This window comes from Rhamphochromis longiceps, linkage group LG7 (assembly GCF_057381845.1).
Source record: "Rhamphochromis longiceps isolate RC_006_pf linkage group LG7, R_longiceps_female_GT1.1, whole genome shotgun sequence".
Taxonomy (NCBI): Eukaryota; Metazoa; Chordata; class Actinopteri; order Cichliformes; family Cichlidae; genus Rhamphochromis; species Rhamphochromis longiceps.
This window is the reverse complement of record NC_140563.1, coordinates 50,750,710-50,778,084: the sequence shown is the minus strand read 5'-3', so window position 1 is coordinate 50,778,084 and position 27,375 is coordinate 50,750,710. Positions and strand designations below refer to the sequence as shown.

At 40.0% G+C, this 27,375-nt stretch overlaps 2 protein-coding genes across 2 annotated transcripts; both read left to right on the top strand.

The window, feature by feature from the left end:
- Positions 1 to 348: 348 nt before the first annotated feature.
- btc (betacellulin, epidermal growth factor family member) lies at positions 349 to 8,994 on the top strand. The gene is made up of 5 exons (XM_085414147.1): positions 349 to 648; positions 1,274 to 1,381; positions 7,299 to 7,419; positions 7,716 to 7,862; positions 8,009 to 8,994. Exons 1-5 carry the CDS (start codon positions 609 to 611, stop codon positions 8,151 to 8,153), a joined length of 561 nt encoding a protein of 186 aa, XP_085270273.1. The 5' UTR covers positions 349 to 608; the 3' UTR covers positions 8,154 to 8,994.
- Positions 8,995 to 22,883: 13,889 nt separating this feature from the next.
- Positions 22,884 to 24,825, top strand: rxfp3 (relaxin family peptide receptor 3). The gene has a single exon (XM_085411330.1). It carries the CDS (start codon positions 23,164 to 23,166, stop codon positions 24,400 to 24,402), a length of 1,239 nt encoding a protein of 412 aa, XP_085267456.1. The 5' UTR covers positions 22,884 to 23,163; the 3' UTR covers positions 24,403 to 24,825.
- Positions 24,826 to 27,375: the final 2,550 nt, after the last annotated feature.

Genomic DNA, 27,375 nt, shown 5'->3' with positions numbered 1-27,375 from the left:
CAGCTGTTCCAGCCATCTATTTTACTATCAGATTTTATCTCCTACCCATCCACCTACATTTATCTGCTTTCTGTTCCAGGGAATGAGGGAAGGACAGTGGAATGGAAAATTAAAAATAGAATCTAAAGTCCTTTTAAGCTAAACCGGTGCCACGTATTGTCAATGAATGCTCCACCTGTCATTTCATTCTTAAGAAAGCAAACCTCAGGTATAAAGGCAAACTTGTTCTCTACAGAGAAAATAAACAGAATAGCTTGAATGGAGTTGTCTTCTCCTTTAAAGCTTTAAAAGTATGGGCGGGGATCGGAGTTCGGTTTCAGTGCCGCCTCCTTTTTCTGTTCTCACACCCAGCAGCTCAGGTCAGTCACAGAAGAGTCAGCGAGCTGACGTGCTTTGGTTATAGCTTCAAGCTTTCCCGGTTGATTATGAAATTAGCCACCATCAATGAAGAACCACAATACGACACGCCACTGGGGAACTTCCACAGCCTTTCCACACCTTTTTCAAAGGTCGCTGACCCCTGAAAAAGGACTGAACCAGTTTGACTTTTGTTTGTTAATGACACTGAACTTTAATATACTGGATGAAAACTTTTATCAAGTGAGGAGATGGCCAAAGTGCACAGACTCTATGTAGGAATAGTAATCGGTAAGATCTTTTCTCTTGTTCACCTTTCTTTCTCATTGTCCATAAGCAGAAGGCTAAAAACCCAAAAGGATAATATTAAAATGATATGTAAATAGTTCTTGTTTTAAATGCATGTCCTGTACGGTTCCAGTTTTCTTCTCATATCTAGTTTTTAAAATGTCATTTGAATAGCTCTATGTTGTTTTGACTGGTATTAAAACCATGTGTTATCAAAATAATGGAGCCAAAACAAGTTTACGGGCAATTCCCTGCTAAGCAACTTGTGGAATAATTGTACTTGTACAACAAGCTTCACTTGTGGTTAATGATTAAATGAAAAGCTCATGCACAAGGAATGTGCATCTTCTGTGATCATTAATCATCATCAAATCAGGCTTCCCTTAATATAAGTTTTGGAAACTGTTTGTGACGTTGTCCTTTCTATAGGTTTATATATTAAAAAAACAATTATTTGCCAATACAGTCACCAGGAAAAGTAATAGAGGATGTTTATAGAGTAGTAAAAGTCCTGTCATCGCTTGTCCAGATCCTGTAAGTACAATGCGGCTAAACGCTGGTTAAAATGTGCAGGTGTACGTACGTTGGTTGTGTGTGATTGGCTTTTTGTTTGTGCTCCTGGCTGCAGCTCTGACCTTATGCAAATACTGCCTGGCAGAGTGGAATGCCACAGACGTGCCTCCCACTGGAACTGTGTCCGACTGTCATCTCCATGGCAACAGAGACAATTGCACAGGTAGATATGGAAAGGTGGTGTAAGGGGCGTTTCTGTGACGGTGTCATAACTGCTTCTTTGGTTTGACTTTTTCAGTAGTAGAAGTAGTAAGACAGATGTTGGTATGAGACGCACTTGGAAAAGTATATTGTTGAGGAGTCACAATATACAATACACAATATAAAATGTATCAACCCTTAGTACAGAGGTATTGTCAACAACCTCTGCTGAGTAATTTCTGTAATTAAGCAAATTTTAACTACAATCTCATCATTGTTAGATGGATTTTGGTGGGAAATAAACCACTAGATAAGACCCATAACATGGGTGTTGTATTTTATATGGGATTAAGTACAATAGCACAAATTTTTATATGTATATATATATATATATATAAATATATATATGTGTGTGTGTGTGTGTGTGTGTGTGTGTGTGTGTGTGTGTGTGTGTGTGTGTGTGTGTATTCTTTTGGAAAAATGTAGATTAATTTAGATAATTTTTTGAACTTAGGAAGCTAACTAAAATAAAATTAAAATATTGAGGAATTATGCTTAGTTTTAGTATCTGTTGGTGAAAGTTTTTATTACGACTTTGCTGATAAGACATTGATGGACATGCTTACTGAGACTGTGGATATCTAGAAGACTGTATGTGAACTTCTTCCAGAAAGTTCAGAGTTTTTATTGTAATACCTTTACTGATTTCCTTATTCTCGCATCTGAATTATGCTCTCTATACAATAATGATTAAAAAAGACTAAAACTTACACTTTCACTCTAGAAACTAAAATGAATATAAGACAAAGACACAAAATAAAATTAAAATAATAGCTGACTATATAATAGAAAAGCTCTAATCAGTCCAAATTAATAGTTTGAAAAGAATTGAAATTAATAGATTCTATTTAAGATTTGAAACGAAAACTGACTTTATGTTTGTATATCTATAAAACAATCACCGTTGTTTAGCTAAGGTGTGCAGAAAGCGCAGAAACAGGTTGAAACACACTATTTAGCACCGCTTTTCACTTTGATTTGTGATTTTTTTTTTTTTTTTTTTTTTAAAGATGTAGTATTTTAGTTTGTGAGCTTTATAGGGTCTAAAGACTTGTTCGGGTTAGCTATGTCCTGTTTTCCACTGTTTTTGCTAAGCAAACCAGCAGCTAGTGTTAGCTTTATAGCTCACGAAGTGACAGTGGTATCTAGGGTTGCCAACCGTCCCTTAAAAAACGGAATCGTCCCGTATTTAGAAACAAAAGTACACGTCCCGTATTGAGCTAATAAGGGACGCACTTTGTCCCGTAATACAGTGAGAATCAAAAGTAGTCTATAAATGTTAATGGAATTAACACTTTGTTTGAAAACATAATTCCCAGCCCCTCTCCTGCTTTGTGACCAATGAGCTGACAGCACACTTATGACAATTCGAGTATGACAAGTCAGATTACCGCTCATCTCATTGGTCGAGGAAAGGTCGCTTACGGAGAAAATACCGGAAGACAACCGATGACCACAACAACAAGCATGGCCAACAGGGAAACAAACGCCGACACTGCGGTGCAAGTCTCGGACGGCACACTGTGCGTCCATAAAATGAAGGTTATAACAGAAAATCTGTCGCTCGCTCTCTCTGTCTTTCACTCACACAGACACACCACCACATCAACTTTGCTAAATTGCTAATGAAAAACATTGATCAGGCAGCTGTGATTGAGCAGCAATGTAAATCCAACTATTTTCACGGTTGTTGTGGTCGTGATAATTTTGTGATGCCACATCGAAAAGGCTCGGATGAGCTTTCCAAAGTTCTACAAGTTGTGCCTCCATCGCTTGTGTCCAGATCACACGCTGCACAGCTGTGCTGCGCCGTCTTTTTCACCAACGTTTACGTGTTTGCGGGTGAGCAGCTGCGGTGACACCCTCACGAGCGATTGATGATCGGGGGCTGCTCGAGGTGTTAATCGCTTCTCGTTACCCCACGTATACTACACGACGCACGATGAAGGCCAAAATCGGGCTGATCACCAAATCGGTCGCACGACTCAAAAATCGGCTCAAAATGGGCCAAAAATCGCACAGTGTAAGCCCAGCATTAGAGCAGCAATGTTTGTTCGCTCAGAGAAAGAAAAAAAAAGGCTGCAAAAGTACAGGGAGGAATGGGAAAAGGAAAACACCTGGCTGGAAAAGTGCACTATAAAGCGCACTGCACTGTGTGCTGGCGCACTTTTTCCATAGGCATGCTTCTATTGGTGGGCACATGAAGAACATGAGGGGCGTGAAAGCTCGGGGAACCCTTTACCAATTTTTTGTCCGCCAGGCCATGGCAGAAGCAGATATGGTATGTAAACACTGGTTTGTTTTTTTTAAACCCTCTGGTTAAGGTTAATATGGGCATGTGCAGTGAATATCAGGGCTATGTGGCCAGAAGTGTGATAATATAATTTATTTTGTGTAATAAACAACAGCAAGGATAGATGATTACAACAAATAGATCACTAATACATAAAAGTAATACATAGATGAATAATGATGATGAGTTATGATGCGTAATCATGGGAACAAGTGGGTTTACAAACAGGAGCAGCTGATTAGCTTTAGAAAAGCTGAAATAATACCTCAACTGAAGCCAACTGTACTAAATGCACTAAATGTGCACTGTTACAAGAATATTTTTCGTTCTATTGCTTTCTATTAATTTATATAATTTTAAGTTAAGTAGGACAGAGTTCTTTTAAAGAAAGATTTACTTATATTCTCAAAAGTTAAGCATGACAGGCTTCTGTTTAAGAAAGAGACCTGTTTTACTGTGTTAATGTTGTCATTGTGAGCTAAAAATAAATGGCTAAATGATCATTTGTTTCCCATATGGTCATATCACAAAGAATATGCATCTGCTTAAATCAAGTTCAAGTCAAATGGTTAAAAAATAATTTCACACACAAAAAAAGAGCTACCACAATGGGAAGGGTGAAGACAACTGGGTTGCCCGGCCCTGGCCACGAGGTGTCCCTTATTTATTTTTCAGGGAGTTGGCAACCCTAGTGGTATCGGTTGCCCCATCTCGGCTAATTCTTGGCAAGACAGCAAATAAAGCTACTTCCCAGACTATCTCTTTAAACTTCGTAACATGAGATTTTTCCTTTCAGCACTGAGGTCATGACAGCAAACTGGGTCTCGTGTTTCAGCTAACAAGTGAAGCGCTCTCATTGATGTCGCAGCACTATTGTTTTACAAGCTCAATATTCAAAGATAATGTCATGAGAGCCGCTTGTAAAGATAGCGGTATTCAGAAGAAGTGTTATATGAAACCGGTGGTCAGAAGTTCATCTCCATGGCTAACCAGCAGCTGTCAGGGTGTGTTTTATCATGTGTGTCTGTGATAGAGAAAAGGGAGAGGATGAAAACATAATCCCATTTCATTTTGTAAAGAATTTTAATGAAACGACTTGATTTCCAAAACAGCTGAGATGCTTCAAAAATGTGAACAAAAACAGGAGGATTTTCGAAAATAGGTCGGGTCTTTTAACTGGAATATTTTACTACTACGTGAAAAATATGAGCTCATTTTGAATTTAATGGCAACAACATGTTTTAAAAAAGTTGTCATGAGGGCAACGCAAGACCGGAAAAGTAAGTGGTAAAAAAAACAGCTGGAGGAACATTTTATAACTAATTAGGTTAACTGGCAATAGGTCACTAACACGATAACGTATTTAAAAAGAGCCTATGAGAGAAGCAGAGTTTCTCTGAAGTAAAGTTGGGCAGAGGTTCACCAATCTGCAAAATAAATGTGGAATGTGGAACAATTTTAGAATGATATTTCTCAAAGCACTTTTAATATAATATCTCATCATCTACGGTAATAATACTATCATATCATCAAAATAATCAGAGAGTCTGGAGAATTCTCTGTGGGTAAGAGACAAGGCTAAAAATCAGTATTGCATTAAAAGCAGGTATGATTCTGGCAGGAACGTTTTGGCACGGACTCAGGAGCACTTCAAGACATCAATGTTTGCGAACACAGTTCACCGTGCCAACTACAAATGCTCTGTCGTGCAAAGAAAAAGCCATGAACATGATCCGGAAATGCAGCCTGAGCCAAAGTTCATTTAAAATGAGGGCAAGTGGAAAACTGTTTTGTCATCGGACAAACTAAAATTTGAAATTCTTTTTGTAAAACAGGATCACGGTGCGCTCCGGATTAAGGAGGACAAAGACAATCTGGTTATGATCAGCATTCAGGTCAAAAGTCTCCAAAGCAAAGCCTAACCCTAACCCCAAGGCCAATAAGTATCATGGTAGAAGAGCTCAGGGGCTAAACTGGCTTGCAGTCCAGATCTTTCACCAGTTGAATACATTTGATGCATCATGAAATGGAAAATAAGACGAGTCAGGACTGCTGAGCAGCTATAATTTCATATCAGATAAGAATGGGAAAACATTAATTTTCCAAAAGTCCTGCAATTGTTTACAGACTGGTGTTAAACATGGCCCAGTCCCAACTTTTTAAAGACATGTTGCAGCCATCAAATTCAACATGAGCCAAACTTTTTCTTAAAGGATTTTCGGTTCGTATATTTGATATGTTTTCTATGTCCTATCATGAATAAAATATGGAATAAGGAGATTTGCAAATCATCATATTCAGTTATTATTGAGATGTTGCAGAGCATCCCAGCTCTTCTGGAGCTCAAGTTGTAGAGACACGTGTCTAATGAGATCTCGATGACACCAGGCCTTTCCTGGCATGCATTGCACAGTTCTTCAGTGGATCGTGTTACAAACAGTCTATATATACACACATCATGCCATGCCAGAAGGTGACGTTTGGAGAAATGAGCTCATTTGCTTTTGGTACATTTGTTCATTTAGACAAGGTGACTGATGAATCTCCATTAGGCCTATATACTAGGCACATAAAGAAAATCTTTTTGTGTTAGCCATACACTGCAGGCGATATGAAAGACAGAAATCTGAAAAGCAGCGGGGGCTCTAACTTGAACTTGGTCTTGCTATTTGAAGTAGAGACTGAGCTGATTAGGTAATGATACAGCTTATTCTTAGAAGTTGTTTTAGTGCAACCGATACCTGAAATCAAGAACAGCACGTGGCACTAGGACTTCTCAGCGGTGACCATTTTATTGGAACCATAATTTACAAAATAAGCATTATGCTGTATTGAAGAAGGCTCTAAAACATTGAGTCCTTTAAGAAAATGTTTTCCAAAATCAAACGTAGGATAATTTACTCAAAGACTTCTCTACAATCTGATTTCTTTTGGCAGTCGCAATAGTCTCCCCCTGTTGACCATTAGAAAGAACGCAGGGTTAAGGCACTAACACACTGACTTCACTCAGTGTCTATATGCTCGATATATCTATCTATCTGTTTTGTATACAGTCAGTGACAGTGACATTAGAATTTGATAAATAGTAATATTAATTTAAAAAAATTGTGCTTTACTTTTTCAAACCATAAACAAAAAAGGCTTTTTGCTTTTTCTAAACAAAGTATATTTTTGATTTGGCATAAGATCAAGAAAATAGCTTCGATATGCAACATACACATTTTCCCCATAAGTACAGTTGGAGGACTCCATAGCTACATATAAGCATTTGAGTAGCTTTAAAAAGACAAGTAACAAGGGAACACAGTTCATCTATCTCAGGTTAAAGGGAACAAACTCCAGCTACCAGCCCAAGTTGTAGTTTTGTGAGGGCTTTCATAAGGGACTATTTTATGCCTAGTAATAGTGACAGGGTCATTGTTGATGGTAACAGGCATTATCATAGAGTAGACTATTTTACCAAAACTATGCTTTATATAGAACAACTGACAAATTTCACTGTTTAATTTCTGTATTTATGAGCTTCTATACGTGCTTGCTAACAATGATTAGACTCCTCCCCTTTCTACACATTTTACTCCTCCAGAAGACACAGTAGATACTGGACAGTCGAATGGGCACTTCTCAAAATGCCCAGAGGAACTTGAGTATTACTGCATCCATGGGGAGTGTCGTTACATAAAGGACCAGGATGCACCGTCCTGCAGGTGAGGCGCAGATTTCCAAACTCTGTTTTCAAGTTGTGCAAAATGTAATTTAAACAAAACTCATTCTGCAAAATCATTTAGCTGTGGAGCAGAGACAGTGACAAGAGACTGACAACAAGGATGTTTATTTGAACAAACAACAGGGTGCAAAAGAAAGCCCTGTCATTTATGTTCCTGCACGACAATGCTTCCAGGGTTCCGTCCGAGCATGTTAAAGAAGTAGACGAACAGATGCCTTGCAAGAAAAATGCACATGAAAATGAAGTTAGGAACACATTTTATGTTCTTTGTCACAGGTGTCAGATCGGTTACATTGGTTCCAGGTGTGAGTACCTAAATCTGGGGGTGCAGATACAAGGCAAACAGAGAATCATAATTACCTGTGCCATCGCAGGGCTTGTGCTATTAATTCTTCTTGTTGTTTTCATCTGCATCTGTTCACGGTAAGTCTGTGTACATGTGAGGGGCTAAATGAAATGTTTTTTCACCATTGTATGGAATGCATGTAAAGGATCAGAGTGGATGCCTGCTGCATACTGATGATTAGCTCTTGGCTCTTGATTGTTGGCCATGATTGTTTCTTTCTCAGTCGTAGGAGGAGATTGCAAAGGGACAGACAAAGGGAGGAACCAAGGAATGGGACGGAGAAGCTTGGCATGATGATGGACAGCAATGCAACAGGCTCAACTTTAAAGCCGGACTCAGCAGAGCAAGCCCTCACAAATTCTGTATGAGAACCTAGCTGAGGAACGTGTCTGGGAATCTTTTATACATAAAAGATGATAGCTGTCACCTTCGCTTAAGCAGTCGGAGGTTTGTGAACAGCACCGAGGCATTTATGGATAAAGTGCATCTGTCGGTCCACTTTATGGGAGTTTATACAGTTCCTTTTAACACTCTTCAAAGAAGTGTGAGAGCAAAGAAGATGCCGTCCAGGATTTATGATAAATATCAGTCGGAGAGCTGTGTTTAGCTGCTGGTGTGCTGGCACGGGTGATTTTTCCACTTCTGTGGAGAAACAGGCTCATCTACCCTCTGACTAAGTGCTGCTGGGCTGCACCGCACTAAATAAACTGTTGCTATCCTGGAAAAGGCTGTGACACTATTTGGCAGGCAGTGATAACAGTTGATCCGGCTGACCAGATAGTGCCCTTCGTGGGCGACACATGGACACTAAGACATGGAAGAAAAAGGACTGCACGAAGATACGGCACTCCATAAACTCCCGTCATGTGAACAAACCATTAGATGTATAGAAATCCTCAAGAGTACTGCCAGCTGCTGTTTTAGTAGCTTTGTGTCATTTTTGTATTGCTCCTATTTGTTTAAGGCTGGTTTTGCTTTAGTGTCACGTCACAAGATCAGAGTGTTTATTGTACAGGCACCAGTAAAATCAACAGTTATCACGTATTCAGCAATCCACAGAAATGAACTAACACCGAATATTGTTACTCAGAAACATTAGCAATGCAAGAAAAGCATGTATAATTACACACACACACACACACACACACACACACACACACACACACACACACACACACACACACACACACACACACACATATATATACAGTATGTATAAAATGAGGTTCTGGATTCTCCTGGTTTGGAGGAGGACAAGGAGAACTTGTGCTGAAGGCTGTTTTGATCTGTATATTTGGAGCCGAGCAGCCTCTGAGCTACAGAGGCTGAACAGCTGAGCCTGTGTGTGGAGGCTTGGCTTAACTAAAAGCGCTCCACTGTATGAGACAGTTTCCAAACTTGCTAGCCTTTCACTTTGGGGTTTTAATGTGTATCTGTATGTGTATGAGCTCTAAATGCAGTCTGAAGAGAGTGAGGACAAAGTCAGAGAAGCTTGTTCTCATGTTTATATGTCACCTGTCAGTAAATGTGCCTCCTACGTGCACTGTGCATTTGCATTTGCTTCAGCCATTTTTTTCTAATTTGTCTTTTCGAATGAAACTGACACTATGTGGTGCTCTCTAATAAATGGAACATGCCTTTACTCTGCAGGCTAATAAATGTTCACGATCGCTGCTGATGTGCAAATTCCTGCAGATAACTGTATCTCTGTAACCTTTCATATGAAACTATTATTTCATCCTCCACAACACAGACTCTGGACTACATAAACAAACATGCAAGACATACTGCAGTCATATTAAATCATAATTATGCTTCATTGCAGGGGGTTGTTATGTTGCTATGGTGCTGTAACTTGTGTCAGCAGTGTGAGCCAAAAAATACCAGTCTGACAGTGAACATAACACACCATCATCCTACGACATAAAGAGATGTAATCCTGCTGGCACAAACCTGCAGCATTACATCCCCAAATGGGAATTATCCTGTAACTGACTTTATCCTTAAAACCATCACAGCTTTGCATACACCGTAAAAAAAAATACTAAAAAAACAGTAATATTCCAGCAGCTGGGGTGCCAAAACAATACCAAAAAATAACTTTCCCATGAAAATACAGTTATTTTCAGTAATGACAATACAGTTTGTTGCCCTAATTTCACATGGGATTTTGGCTTCTTCAACATTAAATTAGGAACATTTTAATGTGATTAAACAATGAAATTACCTATAAACAAGGTCAATGAATGTGGCAATATGAATAATAATACTTAAATGTACAGAAATATGCAGTTAACAGTTGGTTTAAATAATAATGGATTGCATTCATATAGAGCTTTTTGAGACCTTCAAAGCGCTTTACAATTCCCGTCTGGCCATCACCAGTAGGTGAAGCGTCATGCCCAAGGACACAATGACCGAGAGTGTCTGAGCCGGTGCTCGAACCGGCAACCTTCTGATTACAAGGTGAACTGCCAACTCTTGAGCCACGATCGCCCCAAATAACAATAATAATAATAATAATTTGATGTAAAAAAAGTTTATAAGAATCATTTTATATATCTAAATATGCATGTGTACAGACAAATACATTTAACAAACAAGAAAATTATGTTTTATTACATTTACAGTGATTTTACATTAATTTGCATTTGAAATGTGAAATCACAGTCTATTTATGTAAATTGAATGATATTCTAGAAAAACAGTACAAAACTGTAAAATACACAGTAAAATACTTTTGTATTACATGTCATGCACATGCACAGCATCTATTACATGTATTATCCTAAAAGTATGCTAAGGAAACATGAGAGATAGATTTTACTACATTCAAAATTATCTTAAGAGTTTAAAATTCACAATTTTGTCATCTTAGTAGAACCTTAAATGCCATGCACATTCTCTATTAGGTATCGACATGCTAAGCTATTATGTCCAAGCTATTCTTATACGTCGTTTACAATATGGCAGACAGAGATATCATACTGTTACACCAAGGAGGTCAACTCAAACTAATTATTTGGGTGTCTGAAAATGCAGAGAGATGAGTAAGAAGATTTATTTTATATTAAGAAGATTTACCCTCATGTCCGTCTGGTGAATATGAATATAAATGAATGCAGCTGGTCTGGTTAGCTTTGTGTTAGCAGAGTGTACTTATTGGTGAGTTCTCACCATTTTGAGGTCTGATATTGTCCTACCCAGCGGAGCACTTTTTGAAAATCATGATCTGCAGTCTTTTGTGTGGTGCCTCCTGTTTCGCTTCTGTGAAGGTCTCAAAGGCAATGTTGCAGATTATTGTCTAGATTGGAAGGTAAGTGTGCAGAAACTCACTGTGGTCCCTTATCTGCAGGAGGGGAGTGGATGTACTAGAAATGGAAAATTTATAATGCAAAAACTTCTTCAGAGCTTCTCTGTTTCACAAAAAACAAAATAACTGAGATGACACATATGTTATGTGTTGCTCCAGTGGTCCACTAATAATTGCGGCTTCACTGTGTGGTGCAGATTGATGATCTGTTTATGCCTCTGACAGCACTGTGGTGCATACAGTTAGGTTCAGATAGTCATCTGCTGCCAATATGTTCACATTATTTCAACAGACTTCATGTATTTGATGCATAAAGGCTTCTTTATCTTACGCTCAACTCTATCCAGTTCTACAGACTTTAAACCAGACACTGGATGAGAGGTCACCCCAAACATGTACAGGGAGTGCAGAATTATTAGGCAAATGAGTATTTTGTCCACATCATCCTCTTCATGCATGTTGTCTTACTCCAAGCTGTATAGGCTCGAAAGCCTACTACCAATTAAGCATATTAGGTGATGTGCATCTCTGTAATGAGAAGGGGTGTGGTCTAATGACATCAACACCCTATATCAGGTGTGCATAATTATTAGGCAACGTCCTTTCCTTTGGCAAAATGGGTCAAAAGAAGGACTTGACAGGCTCAGAAAAGTCAAAAACAGTGAGATATCTTGCAGAGGGATGCAGCAGTCTCAAAATTGCAAAGCTTCTGAAGCATGATCATCGAACAATCAAGCGTTTCATTCAAAATAGTCAACAGGGTCGCAAGAAGCGTGTGGAAAAACCAAGGCGCCAAATAACTGCCCATGAACTGAGAAAAGTCAAGCGTGCAGCTGCCAAGATGCCACTTGCCACCAGTTTGGCCATATTTCAGAGCTGCAACATCACTGGAGTGCCCAAAAGCACAAGGTGTGCAATACTCAGAGACATGGCCAAGGTAAGAAAGGCTGAAAGACGACCACCACTGAACAAGACACACAAGCTGAAACGTCAAGACTGGGCCAAGAAATATCTCAAGACTGATTTTTCTAAGGTTTTATGGACTGATGAAATGAGAGTGAGTCTTGATGGGCCAGATGGATGGGCCCGTGGCTGGATTGGTAAAGGGCAGAGAGCTCCAGTCCGACTCAGACGCCAGCAAGGTGGAGGTGGAGTACTGGTTTGGGCTGGTATCATCAAAGATGAGCTTGTGGGGCCTTTTCGGGTTGAGGATGGAGTCAAGCTCAACTCCCAGTCCTACTGCCAGTTTCTGGAAGACACCTTCTTCAAGCAGTGGTACAGGAAGAAGTCTGCATCCTTCAAGAAAAACGTGATTTTCATGCAGGACAATGCTCCATCACACGCGTCCAAGTACTCCACAGCGTGGCTGACAAGAAAGGGTATAAAAGAAGAAAAACTAATGACATGGCCACCTTGTTCACCTGATCTGAACCCCATTGAGAACCTGTGGTCCATCATCAAATGTGAGATTTACAAGGAGGGAAAACAGTACACCTCTCTGAACAGTGTCTGGGAGGCTGTGGTTGCTGCTGCACGCAATGTTGATGGTGAACAGATCAAAACACTGACAGAATCCATGGATGGCAGGCTTTTGAGTGTCCTTGCAAAGAAAGGTGGCTATATTGGTCGCTGATTTGTTTTTGTTTTGTTTTTGAATGTCAGAAATGTATATTTGTGAATGTGGAGATGTTATATTGATGTCACTGGTAAAAATAAATAATTGAAATGGGTATATATTTGTTTTTTGTTAAGTTGCCTAATAATTATGCACAGTAATAGTCACCTGCACACACAGATATCCCCCTAAAATAGCTAAAACTAAAAACAAACTAAAAACTACTTCCAAAAACATTCAGCTTTGATATTAATGAGTTTTTTGGGTTCATTGAGAACATGGTTGTTGTTCAATAATAAAATTATTCCTCAAAAATACAACTTGCCTAATAATTCTGCACTCCCTGTATTGTCACATCAAGGAGCCACTTCGTAATCACCAGTTAACCGGACAAGCAAGTCTTTGGACAGGTTAAAACGTAGAGCCTTCATACTGTGAGGCATCTGACACAAGCACAGGTTCAGGTCAGTTTTAGTTATATAGTACCAAATTACAACCACACTCACCTCAAGGTGCTTTAAAGTGTAAGATAAAGAAAATACAATAATACAAAGAAAACCCCAACAGTCAGAAAAAAACCTATGAGCAAGCATTTGGCAACAGTGGGAAGAAACATTACGAAACCTCTGGTGGAACCAGGATCAGGGAGGGGCGAACCATCCACCGCGACTGGTTGGGAGGGAGACAGGACAAAAGACACACAGTTGAACTGAGGCAGAGATTAATAATAATAATAATAACTAATAATTAAATGCAAAGTGATGCATAAACCCAGATTGAAAAGAGTTGGATGAAGAAGAAACACTCAGTGAATCATGGGACGCTCCCAGCATGCTAGTTCTATTTCAGCATAACAGCAGGAGGGTTCAGGGATGCCTCATCCAGCCCTAATTATTAGCTTTATCAAAACTGTCATTTTTAATGGTGTTAAAGATAGAGTGAGTGTCTGTCTACTGAATCATCAAGCTAGTGTGGGAGAAATATGCTCTCTCATTCTAGTCCCGAACAATAGGCTTTTAATGTCTTGTTGATATACAAGTCAGAGAGAAGCCACTGCTGACCTTGGCCAAATGGCCTTGGTCCCTGTTGATGCAATGACTATACCTTTATCAAGGTCCTCACGTGATCGGGAGTCTACACCACTGTATTGTACAGCTATGCGTTATATTGGCTGTAACTATTGTCATAGTTGATTCCAAGGTAAATTAACTGTAATTTACTGTATCCAGCACTTTTTATACTATCAGCCTCATCCACAGGCAGATTTTTACACACACTGATGCATCCATGCAAATCCAGGTGGACGCATCAGGTCGTGTTTTTGGGTCAGAAAGGGGAGATGGAATTGCCAACCCCATGAACAGCTGACAACTCGCGCTAAATACTGTTGCGCTACTACTTTACATCTGCATCTCTGGAAGATCATTTCTGTATGAAGAAAAACTGGTCTAACCAAACTTTAACGATACTTGACACGTCATATTGAAACAAAGAATCTCAATGACATGAAACAGCTTTTACAAAACTAATCCTATTAGAATGCCAGCTCTTTTTTTGTCTTTTTTGTGTACTTCCTGTTAACATACCTGCTGGCACTTGCTTTGTTTCTCTGTGTTGTGCGCATATGTCACGTTCCTTTCACTTCATCAGAGATGGGAGGGATGTCACAACTGAGTCAACCATGTTGCAGGAATAGCAGTTGAAAAACAAAACAGGCTATTAGCTCATCACTACCACTGCCTGGAGTACAATGCAATGCCTTTTTTCTCTTTGTACTTTAAAACACCACAACAGTACATTCGTGGATAGAGCCTGGTCGATGCTTTTTTTTTTTTTTTTTTTAGCAAATTGCAAGTAAACCACGGTGGCAGTACAGATTACAAGCTCTAATGTTTTACATACTACTCATAGCATGGTATCGATTTGGACTGTGAAGTCAGGGTAGACTGCAGTAATACACTGTATTACATAAAATTGCACGCAGCCATCCCAGCAAAGATGCCCTCTTGGGGCCCATGTGGAGCTACTGTGAACAGGCCTACATTACACAGTGGGCAACCCACTGTGTAATGTAGAGCCTAGGTCCAGATTGGCCCCAGTGGGGCAGCTCATGGCATGGGCTGAATGTGGGTTGCTCACACTAAGCAGACAGGGACCCATTATAAATGTGCAGCATGTCCACAGTATACCTACATTAGAGGAGTGGGCTGCCCTACCCCAGTGCGGTCCCCTGATGTGCCTCATGGTATGTTAGTACCACCAGTTAGAATGCAGTGTGGACCAGAATGTTGCTCGAAAAACAAAAACAAAAAAGCTGCTGCCATTTTCACAAGGAGATGAAGCATCGGGTAACTCCACATATTAGATTTGGCACATTTTTACACTAGCCCCAAGGGATTTCTGTCTACTCCAAGGCTTAAAACAGGGATCTTTCACGTGTTAAGCAAATGTGTAAAACTGCTACATCATCTAAAAGAAGGAAAGAAAGAAAACAACCCTTAAATCCTATCAAAAACATCTGTCTGACTTAGAAAATGAAATAAAGCCTGATAACTTTCCAAGGTACCAACAAATGATGGTATGGTACAGTTTAATGGCTCAAAGTAGCAAAGCTGAAGCCTAGAGACATTTATTGACTTCAGCTGCAGTGTCTAGACACCTGTCAATCAAAGCAGCCATGAACCAAACTCCATTATCCAAAAGCCCACCCCATTCCAGCTCTCCATAGGCATTCTTTATTTTTTGTTTTTTTCGTACCAGGCTGTAAACATACTTTTTAGAGCAGTAAAAAGTAAAGCTGACACGGGACTTTTTATTGACTGACTCACTTTTGTGGTGCCAGCCTCAGGTGACTGGTTGGTGTATAGGTGTGATTGGTTGTGCAATCCTCTCAGCAGCTGTAGTTTGCAGGACTTCATGCAATGCCATGATTAAACCCCTTGAATCTCTGTTTTCAGTGATTTGTTTTGGTCACAGTCAGTTTGAATTTGATCATGTGAAAAATGGTCTTGGTTGCAGGTGGAGACAAGACTGACTTGTTCTTGGCTTCTGCCACAGTGAAATGCTTTGCCTAGGATGTCTTTAAAGTGGGCTAATTCTCACATTTTTATCCGCATAAATGAAACCAACTGATTAATAAGCACTAAAAATACTCTGAACACCAATCACACTGTGAAAAAAAATGTCTGTGTAAATCTCTGCTAGACTTTGTTGACAGTGAAAGTTTAGTATCTTTGACCTAATTTCACTGGGCCAGAGCACGCAGCTGACTTCAAAAGTGCGAGAGCAAGGGTATGCTGGAGTTTCTATATGAGGGGTGTGTCTGCTGTACTTAGAAATGAATGTGATAAGAGAGACGGAAACCTGCCAAACTGTTGTAGATGTTTAATTTGTTAGAGGCAGTAAAAACCTCTTTCATAAACAACACCTTAAATGACTGTGCGTGTTTATTTCCGGTGGACATTAGACCTTTGATGAAATGTAACTACAAGCCTATCTCGATTCACTCTCCACCATGACTGCTATCAGCTCCATCTGTTCTCTGGTATTTCTGCCAGCTATAGGGGCTCCAACAGCTGTGCTGTAACTCCCAAACACCGGATGGCACTTAAATCAGCATTGGAAGCAAGCTTGGGGAGTTGTCCAGGAAGAGTTGCTGGGCTTTGGATCCTCCCACTTTTCCAACCAGTTTGTGTTCAGCTGCTGTAGGTCCTAATAATGCCACTGGAGGTCAGCAGAGCACAACCACATTTAAATTAATAAACATAATTCAGTAAGTCACATGTTCACAGACCTCTGCATACTCAGCAAGAGACTTAAAATTGAAGGTGCAATGATGTGACTATTCTAAATGTGTGCACACATACACACTTTGTAAGGGCTGCAGTAGAAAAGTATGTGATCTGGAAGGCAGTTCTAAATCTTTACATTAAATACATGATTTTTACAGTACTAGGCCTGTATGTCCTTAACTTTATTCCTGTTTAACGCTGGTTCATATTTGATCTGCTATATTTGAGAAGAAAATATTTTACTTTTTGTTTTTCACCAGTGATACTTAACATAGAGCCAGTAGGTAAATCAGAACTTTGAATCCTTTTAAATTCAATTCTTCTTCTTTCAGCTGTTCCCTTTAGTGGTCGCCACAGCAGCTCATCTGCTTTCATCTCACTGTGTACCTAGCCTCCTCCTCTGTCACGCCAACCCTCCACATGTCATCCTTCGTCACATCCATAATTCTTCTCTGAGTTATTCTTTTTTTCCTCCTACCTGGTAGCTCCATATTCAACACATACACATATATAATTATACATCATATATAATAGTTATAATTTTCGGTCATTTAATTTTATATCTGTTACTTACTTTGGTGTCGCATGGCTTTGGGAGGGGTCTTTATCAATAGAAAAACATAGAAACTTATCAAAATACAGTTGAAATTTATGCCCTCCTTCCTACTTTCCAAAGCCATCCAGTGGCCTGGGTTGTGGAGTCTTTGCCTGGCTGATTCTGGCCTGCTGACCTTGTGTTTGAAACACCTGATCTAGGCATAGACTGGTACAGGTGTCATTCTCTAAGTTACTTTTTCTAGCTGTTGTGTGAAGATATTTTTTAAAACAAGTTGAAATCTAGTGAGAAGGCAGGCAGTTGTGATTGAAACAGCAAAGATTTTCCCTCTCACACAGCTTTTATTTGTATTTTATCCTCAGTGCCGTGGAGGTGTGTCCTATACATTGGTTTCCTCGGAAGATTTTTGGCTTATCAGATCAAGACAAAGAGCAAATGTTCACTGAAAGCAGAGTACCTCTGGGGTTTAGACAATCTCATCTTTCATTTAGAGTTCCATAAACAGAAAATGAACCCTGTCCACCTGGCTTTATGGATAATGTGAATAAAATTCCTTCATCGTTGTTGATGATAGCTCATTTCACCCCCTTGATCCTGTGTGTCTTATCCAATGAAACTGCTGCTTGAACTGGTTAACTTACTGCTAGAATTGATAAGCCATATGTAAATTACTAATCAGCCATTCCAGTTTTATCTGAGGCCCCACACTGCTAACAAATAAAAAAAAACAAGAAAATGTGGGTACTGCAGGATCAAGATTTTTTTTTATTAGTCCTTTATTTATCCAGGTAAAAAAATATCATTGAGATTAAAAATCTAATTTCCAAGAGAGACCTGGCATCAAGAACTTGATGCCAGAACACTGTGACTTGGCCTACGTGCCTCAAGTAGTCAGTTACTCACTGGCAATAACATTAAAGCACACACACACAAAAAAAAAAAAAAATATAGCAAAATGTTTTCGAACCAAATCTCAGAAAACTACATTGTTTTATTAAGTGCTTACAGCATGACCCTCACATATTCTCCACATTCCTGATGCACCGACTGTCTCTTTTGAGATTTTCTACACCATTACGCTCTTGCTCAAAGTTTCTCTTGCCTTCTTTCTCCTGAGGCTCTTGAGAGTTTACAGCCTTCCCTTGAGCATGTATTGTTCTCAAAAACAGGCCAATAGAATCTGTATAACAGAAAGTCTGTATAATGGTCTTTGTTATTCCTCTTGCTATCATTTGATACAGCTGTATTGATTTGTATATCCACATTAGTGTTGGCTCAAGTAAACACTGTGTAACAATGTGATGTAGTTTCCATGTATTAAATGTTTGGTTTTTTTTCTGGCCTTGAGCCGACAGACTGTTGTGTGATTTGGCAAATGGAGACCTTTCCTGACCTTTCTCTTAAATGTAACAGCCAAAGGGACAATTTATACCTGGACTGGACTTTCTGTAAAAACCAAAGAATGTGAAGATTATGTTCACTATCAAGGCCTGGACTTAATGTCTTATTTATGTTCACAGTCCCAGTGGTGTGAAGACTGTAATTAAAGTGTCATGGTCCTGGGTCGTTGACCCAGCATTTTGTGTTTCATTTTGGTTTCATCTTGTGTTTGGTGTTTATTCTGAATTTGTATTAGTTCTTTGGGTTTGGTTGTTGTGTTTATTATCCCTACCCGTGTCTTCCCTCTGTGTTCCGTTCGGGTCCCTGCATTTGGTGTTGTAAAACAGTCTGTGTGTTTCCGGTTTTACTTTGTAGGTCTGCTTCTCATTATGTCCATTAGTGTCAGCTGTGTCAACCCCTGTGTGTCATCTCCTCATTACCTAGTGTGTATTTATAGTGTGTGTTGGCTTCTGCTTGTTGTCAGATTGTCTGTGTTTATTCTCCATGGTCCTCTGCATCTCTCTCTCTGTCTCTCTCTCTGTCTCTCTCTCTCGCTCTCTCTCTCGCTCTCTCTCTCGCTCTCTGTCTAGCCGTCCTCATCTGCCACCTCTGAGTTTCTCCCGCTGACCTTATGTCCCAGGTTTGTTTGTTAGTTTCACCCAGTTTAGGTTTATGTTCAGTTCTGCCCTCACCTCTGTTATTTTCAGTGTAAATAAACTTCCCCTCGCATCTCCACCGCCGTCTGCATTTTGGGTCCTCATTTATTCTACCACATGACTGCTGCCTCAGCCGCGACATAAAGTTAGCTTAAAAATGTAGAGCACTAATGTCAAGCAGTCCTAGTGCTCCTAAACTCCACATGAGGTTAAGAACTAAAAGCTGAATTGCCTTCAGATTTTGTTTTCTTGGAATAAGAGATTAAACTTGGGTTGCATTGGGTTTTCTGCATTAGCAGCGGGTAAGTTGCTGTTAGATCACATTAAAACCAATTTTATCAGGTGGTGCCCATCAAGCTAAATGGGAATGTGTCCAACATAATGGAAAATGCTGGCAGTGAATTTGATTCATGGTACAATCTTAGTTTGGTTAATTCAAATCTTACCTTTATGAAACAAAAGTTAAACGAATAAAGAAAAAAGGAATAAACCCTAAACCAGATTAGCAATCTGCAGGTGTTTCACACCGAGAACAAACAAGTAAATGCAGGAAGAAGTTGCTGTGTTCTGGCATACTGGATTACAATTTACATTAATTTTATGGCTGACTGTTTGTGTACGCTGCACATCTGTGGCAACCTGCTACATCCCAGAATGCAAAGCATACCTGGCATTGGGAAGGCATTTAGTCTTTTGGAATTGGACTGAGGCCACCTTCTCTAAAGGTCTTCTTGGCCCTGTGGTTTTGGTGCACACTTAAGTCCAATTACCGTCTTCACACCTGCCCACGTGAATCACACCAAGGTGGAAGACAAACCAGAGGTAGATTTAAATGAACCAGATAGTTACTACTACTAATGTAACACAGCCGTCGGTCCGTGAACTCCTATTATTAAACCTTAAGATGAACATTTTTTCATTACCGTTTTGATGTTTTAAAAACAGACATGGTGGAGCGAGGGATCTGCAGAAACCATATGCTCATTGGTTAATAACTTGTCAGTTAAGAGTCAGTGAGCATATCACTGACAATTAGGGTGATCAAAATATACAAAATGGATAATTTCTTAATCAGTATGACCAAAAATGAGTCACTGAAGCCATGAATTTGTGAGAGAATTCTGTTGCTATTGCCCCCTGGTGGCCTTTAAAAGGAATTCAGGCTTACAGGCACTTCTGCATTAGCTTCTCTTTTGAGACGCTGAAGCTACGCCCATCTTTTATATACAGTCTTGGTATTGAAACGCAAACTTGCTGGTAGAAACTTCTCAAGTATATATAGATTTTTTCTCAGCTGCTTTGTTTGATGAAGTTCGCCAAATAATATACTAAATATTTGCATACTTAGGCATTTATTAATGCTCTTTCTGCTGTGCCTGGATTGTGTCCAGTGCTATGTAATTTATTTATTTATTTTCATTTTCACAATTTACAGTGCACGCTACTCTGTTTTTTGTCAGACTTGAAATAGCCGAAATACCTTCACACTACGGAACTTCTATGGCTCTTCCGTTCGACAATCTCTCCGGCATTGGAACCATCATCTGTTTTCTCTTCGGTAACCTTCGGTCACGCTCGGTTGATTTTTCTAGTCGGCACACTCATTTCCTCCATTACCCGGGCGGTAGGGTGGCTGGCTGCTTCCCAAACAAATAAACATGTGCGGCTTGGCACTTGTGCTGTACGTAACAAGTCACGTGACGTGACGCTGCGGCTGTGATTGGTTCAGCTCTGCACTCCGATGCACAATAGCAGTCACTTCTACTCATAATACACATAATAGTCAGATACAGCAGGAATTTACTGTTAGTGAAAACCAGAGATGGGCAGTAACGCGTTAACGCGTTACTGTAATCTGATTACTTTTTTCAAGTAACGAGTAAAGTAAGGGATTACTATTGCAAAAACGGTAATTAGATTACCGTTACTTTCCCGTAGGAACGCTGCGTTACTAAAACCGTGATTTTTTGCGAGAATGTCTCACGACAGTGACGTAAGCGAGTGTGCCGTTAGTGACACGCCTTTAGTGACAACAGCTGTGTGCAGATCAACAATGGATCACATATCGAGTGCGGGAGAGAGTATGAGCGTGCAGCGTTTAAAGCGTGGAAGTACTGACCTTACTTTGAGTTTGATTCCATAAAAAGTGACAAAAACATTAGTGTCCATCGTGCGTGGGAAGAAAACTTCTTTTTACAGCGAAAAAACCCCTAAACTTCCAAGCAAGCACGGAGTGCAAAATGACGTAATGGGAAATTCACAGAGAAACTCGCGGATTCTTCAACTGACCGCGGCACACCTGCACCAGGGTAAACCTCCGCCTACCACAGTCCTGCTTTACTGGTGAAAATAGAGCAACAGGACCGCTAGTCTTTGACTTTATTTATTTTCTGCTGTGTTTTACTTGCATCTATTTGAAAGAGTGAGTGTAAACACTAAAAATATTTTATTTTATGGGCTGGAATGTGCAGAAAATAGGTTTAAATCTTAAACTAATTTATTCAAGTCAGAGAATGTTGCATATAATTAAATTTTTGCTTGATGCATAAAGTTAAAAGATTAAAACTGATAAAACAAGTTAAAAAAAAGAGACTTTTCCATTTGATTACATTTTGTATGATGGATTATGTAGAAAAAGTAGAATTGGGCTGAAAGATCTATCACTTTATCACCTCTTCAGGTTGTAAATCGTGTTTTAAAAAAGTAACTAAGTAATTAATTACTTTTGAAAATAAGTAATCAGTAAAGTAACGGGATTACTTTTTGGGGGAAGTAATCAGTAATTAGTTACTGAAACACGTAGGACGAGACTGTCAGCAGTAAGAAAGAGTCTGCTGCGTTCTGACAAAAGATCTAAAGATTCTTTACCACTGTGGATTACACAACTGAGGAAAGGTGGCATGCAAGTGACACTGGCTTGTTCATTCCTAGAAAAAATTCATTTCGAAAGATTTTTGTGCAACTTTCTGAAGGTTAACTTTTGTTTTCTTTGAAGCTTCGATGAGCTGATGTGGGAACTTCAAAAATGTGCAAAAAATGAGTCAAAATTGAGACTACAAGGTGAACTCATAGAAGATCCTTTTTTCCATTTGTCTTTTGGAGTAATAGCTCACATTTTGAGTAATCTATTTTGTAGAAACGGGTACAGAATTGGTTGTTTATCTCCTCAGTGGCTACTTTTTGATGAACGGGAAAAGAAGAGGTGAATTTGATACACAAGTTGATCCAAAAAACTGGCAATTATATCGTAACTACTCTTTTTCTCGTTCAGCTGCATGTTGAATAGCTGTGAGGACCACTCTTGTGACTCTTAATGTAGTGCAGGAATAATAGCAGGTTCCAGTGATATTTAAAGTTTATGTTGCCAAGCGCGTGTCCTCGAAACTCCACACGATAGTGTGTCTTTGAAGGTTGTGCGACTGTATGATGAACGACATTGTCGTGTCACATGCATGCGGCATTAAGGCAGGTGACTCTCTGACTTTCAGGTTACTTGCGCACAAGGTTGTTCTGAAGTGGAATCAGTATAAGAAAAAAAAGATTCATAATAAAACACTGCCTTCAAGAAATCGTCTTTTATTGTGTCTGACAATCGGTGTTTATGTTTGTGTGTAGGGTTTGTGCATGATACAGAGAGTGCGACGTGAGGAAGAAAATGTTCCAGATGATCTGAAGAAATAAATACATTCATGCATAAAATAAAGACACTTCAATTTTTTTTAACAATTTATTTCCATGCCCTGAATTTTCTTGTCCGTGGAACACCCCTCCACCCCCACCCTCTTCGTGGTATCTGCACCAAGGACCAGAACCAAAGACAGCGCCACGTTTATACGTGAGCTGCGTCAGGAAGCTTCTTGGAGAGATGAGGCGCACTGACAAAATCTCAAAGCAACACAACAAGCTCGTGAAGAACTGTGTCGCCTGTGCGCACAGAAACATTTTATTTGTTTTTGTTTCGCAGAAAACTCGCACATAGAGCCAAATACAAAGATTATTTCAGTGGTGCGAGTCATTTGGATTTGATCATGACTTAAACACTCTCGTGGATAAAAGTTAATTAAAAAATGTCTGGAGAATTTAGCGACACTGCTTATGAAGGCTCGCCAGGGATTGTCTATGCTGCTTCCTTTAACTTGAGCTATGTTTTCAACACGACCAACAGCTCGTACGAGGACTACCTCCACCTGCCAGACTCTGAGAAAGCTGACTCTGTGGGAGATGGAGCCGCTGTTGTAAGGATTATCATCTCGATCATTTACTCTCTGGTTTGCGCGCTGGGTCTGGTTGGAAACTTGCTGGTCTTGTACTTAATGAAGTCTAAACATGTGTGGAAAAAATCCTCCATCAACCTTTTCGTAACTAGTTTGGCGGTGACTGACTTCCAGTTCGTCCTGACTCTGCCCTTCTGGGCTGTGGAAAACGCTTTGGACTTCACTTGGCTTTTCGGCAAAGCGATGTGCAAGATAGTGTCCTATGTGACGGCAATGAACATGTACGCCAGCGTTTTTTTCCTGACCGCCATGAGCGTGGCGAGGTACTGGTCACTCGCGTCTGCCCTGAAAGGCAGGCGGAGGCGGGCTCACTGCTGTTCCGCGCGGTCCATCACCGTTATCATCTGGGTTTTCGCCGTCTCCGCCGCTCTGCCGCACGCGGTTTTCTCCACGACGGTGACAGTTTCCAACGAGGACCTGTGCCTCGTCAAATTCCCGGAAACCAACGGATCGGCGCAGTTTTGGCTCGCGCTCTATCACTCTCAAAAAGTGTTGCTTGGCTTCGTGGTGCCTCTGGGCATCATCTCAGCCTGCTACCTGCTCCTTTTGCGCTTCATCACCTCCAAAAACATCAACACCTCGAGCGCCAAGCAACGCGCCAAAGTCACAAAGTCCGTCACCATAGTGGTCTTGTCCTTCTTTCTGTGCTGGCTGCCCAACCAGGCTCTCACAGCCTGGGGCATCCTCGTGAAACTCAACGTGGTTCACTTCAGTTACGAGTACTACAGCATGCAAGTGTACGTGTTCCCCGTGTCCGTGTGCCTTGCGCACTCCAACAGCTGCCTGAATCCCATCCTGTACTGTCTTATGAGGCGGGAGTTCAGAAAAGCGCTGAAAAAACTCTTCTGGCGGATGACCTCGCCGACTCTGACCACCTTAAGACCGATCACAGCCACCACAAAGCCGGAGGCGGACGAGCAAGGGCAGGTCCTGGTCCCCGTGTGCGCACCCGAGGAGCCCGCAGTGGTGTTTTATCCTCCCGGGGAAGTGATTTACAATGACAGGCGAGACCTACCCCAGAACAGCGCTTAATCTAAGGCACGTTTTAAATCCTCTGTGATGTTGTATTCATACACATTTACATCAATCAGGTCAGTTTTGTTTGCCTCACAGCTGTCCAAGTTGGAGGAGGAAAAACGTCAAACAGAAGCGCTTATGACTCATGTTTGTCCACAGAAATGCTACTTTGGCTTCACCCTGGTTGAGATTTTAAAAAGCCAACTTACTGGCGTTCTTACCTATAAGAAAATACGCATATTTTAATAAGGTGTCAAAACATATATTAAATGTGCAGGTAAGGTGCATCAACAAAATGTGAGACATTTACTCATCTTCGCCCCGTCCTTATCTTGAATGACATTTAGTTGTTAAATGCCACTATAATGTTACAGAGAATGTTTCACAGACCTGTGCTGATTGTGTGTGTGTGTGTGTGTGTGTGTGTGTGTGTGTGTGTGTGTGTGTGTGTGTGTGTGTGTGTTGGGGGGGGAGGGGGGTCCACGGAGGGCTGCATAGACTGATGTTTTGAACTGTGGGAGGCAAAGTTTGATTGATGCATATGGAGAAGAGGTGTTATAATTAAGTATGACGGACACTGCATATATTTGTTGCTACTGCAGAATTTACTGAATTTTAAAAATAAATTAAATGGGAGATTCATTTTTATTTAGCTGCTTTTTGTTTTGATTTTCTTTTTTGCAATTTGATGAATTTAGAAAAACGTGCTTTTAAAAGTGTTTTCATTTCAAGCTCCATTATTTAGAAATCAAAATACAAACGTATACCTTTACATGCCAAAATGAGAGTGACCACAACCTATCACAGAATGAGTAATAATTCCTCTAAAAACACCACCCCACTCAACCCCACCACTTGTGACTGCTAGATGGGAGCACATAATCAGATCTCATTTACTCACATCCATTCGCTGAGAGGGCAGCGATGACTTTCAATAAACAGAGAGCAAAGTTCTCAGTAAATATAAATCGAATTTAAAAGCAGTCAAAAATGGCATTTCACTGACAGCTTCAGTCTCCTCCCTCTCCTCCCTTTCTCACGTGTTAATGATGCAGTGTGAGCAGAATAAAATCCTCCCTGAAAAGCTATTTATGTGTCCACATTGAACCCCCCCCCCCCCCAAAAAAAAAAAAATAATAATACAGTCAATTAAGTGCTTAAGACCATTTAAAGACTCATTTGGTTAATATGCCTCCAGAGCCTTCAGTTCGTCGTCTGTTCAAGCTGTGAGCCCATGACAGAAAACAGTGACAGAAAAAGAAACAAAAACACCGAAATACTAACAGGTGTCTTGCAAACCCACAAAAATAACCAACATTATGGAATGAAGAGAATATATATACACATGGCAACAGGCTAATCTAATTACAAGTGAATGCCAAACAGCTCCAGGACCTCGGTTTTAAATTAGTACACCAGAGAAATGATTCATGTGGGTGTTCAATCTGAAACCCACAGTGCACGCACACATATCATGGGACCTGTGGAAAGTAAGTAAAATCCCCTTTGATGGAAGTAATAAAAAATGACTTGAATTAAAATCATGATTAGAAATTTTAATGTAATATTCATTGCTCAGAAGGCGATCTAATATCTCCTCCTCACATGGGTCTGGATGTAAAGGACATTGATGCAAATATGATTAGATAATCTGCAAAGGCTTTTTTGTTGTGAACTCTATTTATCTTATTCACTCAATTGGCTATAAATGTGCAACACCAATTTCAAAAGTTGGGACATTGTGCAAAATGTAAATAACAGCAGAATGCAGTAATTTGTAGAGCCATATTTTATTCACAGTAGAACGCAGAAGACATAATAAACTGAGGAAAACTTGTCTGCATCAAACACATGTCTAAAAAGTTGCCACAGTGTGGCATCCTCTCTTCTTTTCACATCAGTCTATAAACAGCTGGGAACTGAGGAGAGTAGTTGGGAGAGGGATGCTGCTCCATTCCTGGCTCTTCTTTGTCATATTTTCCATTTCATGTTGCATTAAATGTTCTCAACCGGTGAAAGGTCTGACTGCAGACAGCTCAGTTCAGTGTCTGGACTCTACTATGATCAATTCTGTTGTAATACATGCAGGGTGTGGTTTTACACTGTCTCGCTGAAATACATGAGAACCTCGCTGAAAAAGATGTCACCTGGATGGAACTCTAAAAGCTTTCATCAATGATGGTGTCTTTTCAGATCCGCCAATTTCATAGGTACTAATGCACCTTAATTCCATCAGAGATGCAGACTTTTTAAATGAGCACTGATGGGAGCACTGAACAGTTTTCCACTTTGCCTCAGTCTAATTCAAATCAACTTTTCTGATTTTATGAATCTTTTTGATGATATTATAGACCAGGAATGTCAAACTCATTTTGCATCCAAGGCCATGTACGGCCTGAAGCACCCCAAAAATGGGCTAAAATCGCCCCTGACTGTTGGTATGGTGTTTTGGGGGTGATTTGCAGTGCCTCTTGACCTCCAAACGTGGTGTATTATGGCATCTAACGAGTTCAATTTTAGTGACATTTATAGTTTGATTTCTTTGCATGCTTGGATCGAGTTGTTACCGACATCAGGTGAAAATTTAATCTCAGCAGCACCTTTAGAAATATGTTTTCTGTAAATGGGCAAACATACGCGGGTCAAATTGCATTCTCTTGAGTTTAGATTTTCTGTTTTATTTATCATGTAATTGGTGAACCACAATATAACAGAGCATTTGTCTCTACCCTTCTTGGGTGTGCACTAAATAAATAATAAAAACAATAACATAAACACGAGTTGGTTTGATTCAAAATGCTGTTACTTCTTTATTTGATCATTTTAGACAGTGGTGTGATATTTTGTCCTAATGTCCATATTTGTTGTTAAAAATTTTCACTGTGTTCTGTGTGGGAGTCACCTTGATAACTAACTAACTGTAATCAGTTCATCCTTGAGTCAAAAAAATTGTCTGTTAGATTCAAAAAATTAACCTGAGAGCCTTTG

Coding starts and splice junctions, on each gene's coding strand:
- btc (XM_085414147.1), top strand. CDS start 609: ATGGCCAAAGTGCACAGACTCTATGTAGGAATAGTAATCG. Junction 649..1,273: donor CTATGTAGGAATAGTAATCG/GTAAGATCTTTT, acceptor TCCTGGCTGCAG/CTCTGACCTTATGCAAATAC. Junction 7,863..8,008: donor TTCATCTGCATCTGTTCACG/GTAAGTCTGTGT, acceptor TTTCTTTCTCAG/TCGTAGGAGGAGATTGCAAA.
- rxfp3 (XM_085411330.1), top strand. CDS start 23,164: ATGTCTGGAGAATTTAGCGACACTGCTTATGAAGGCTCGCCAGGGATT.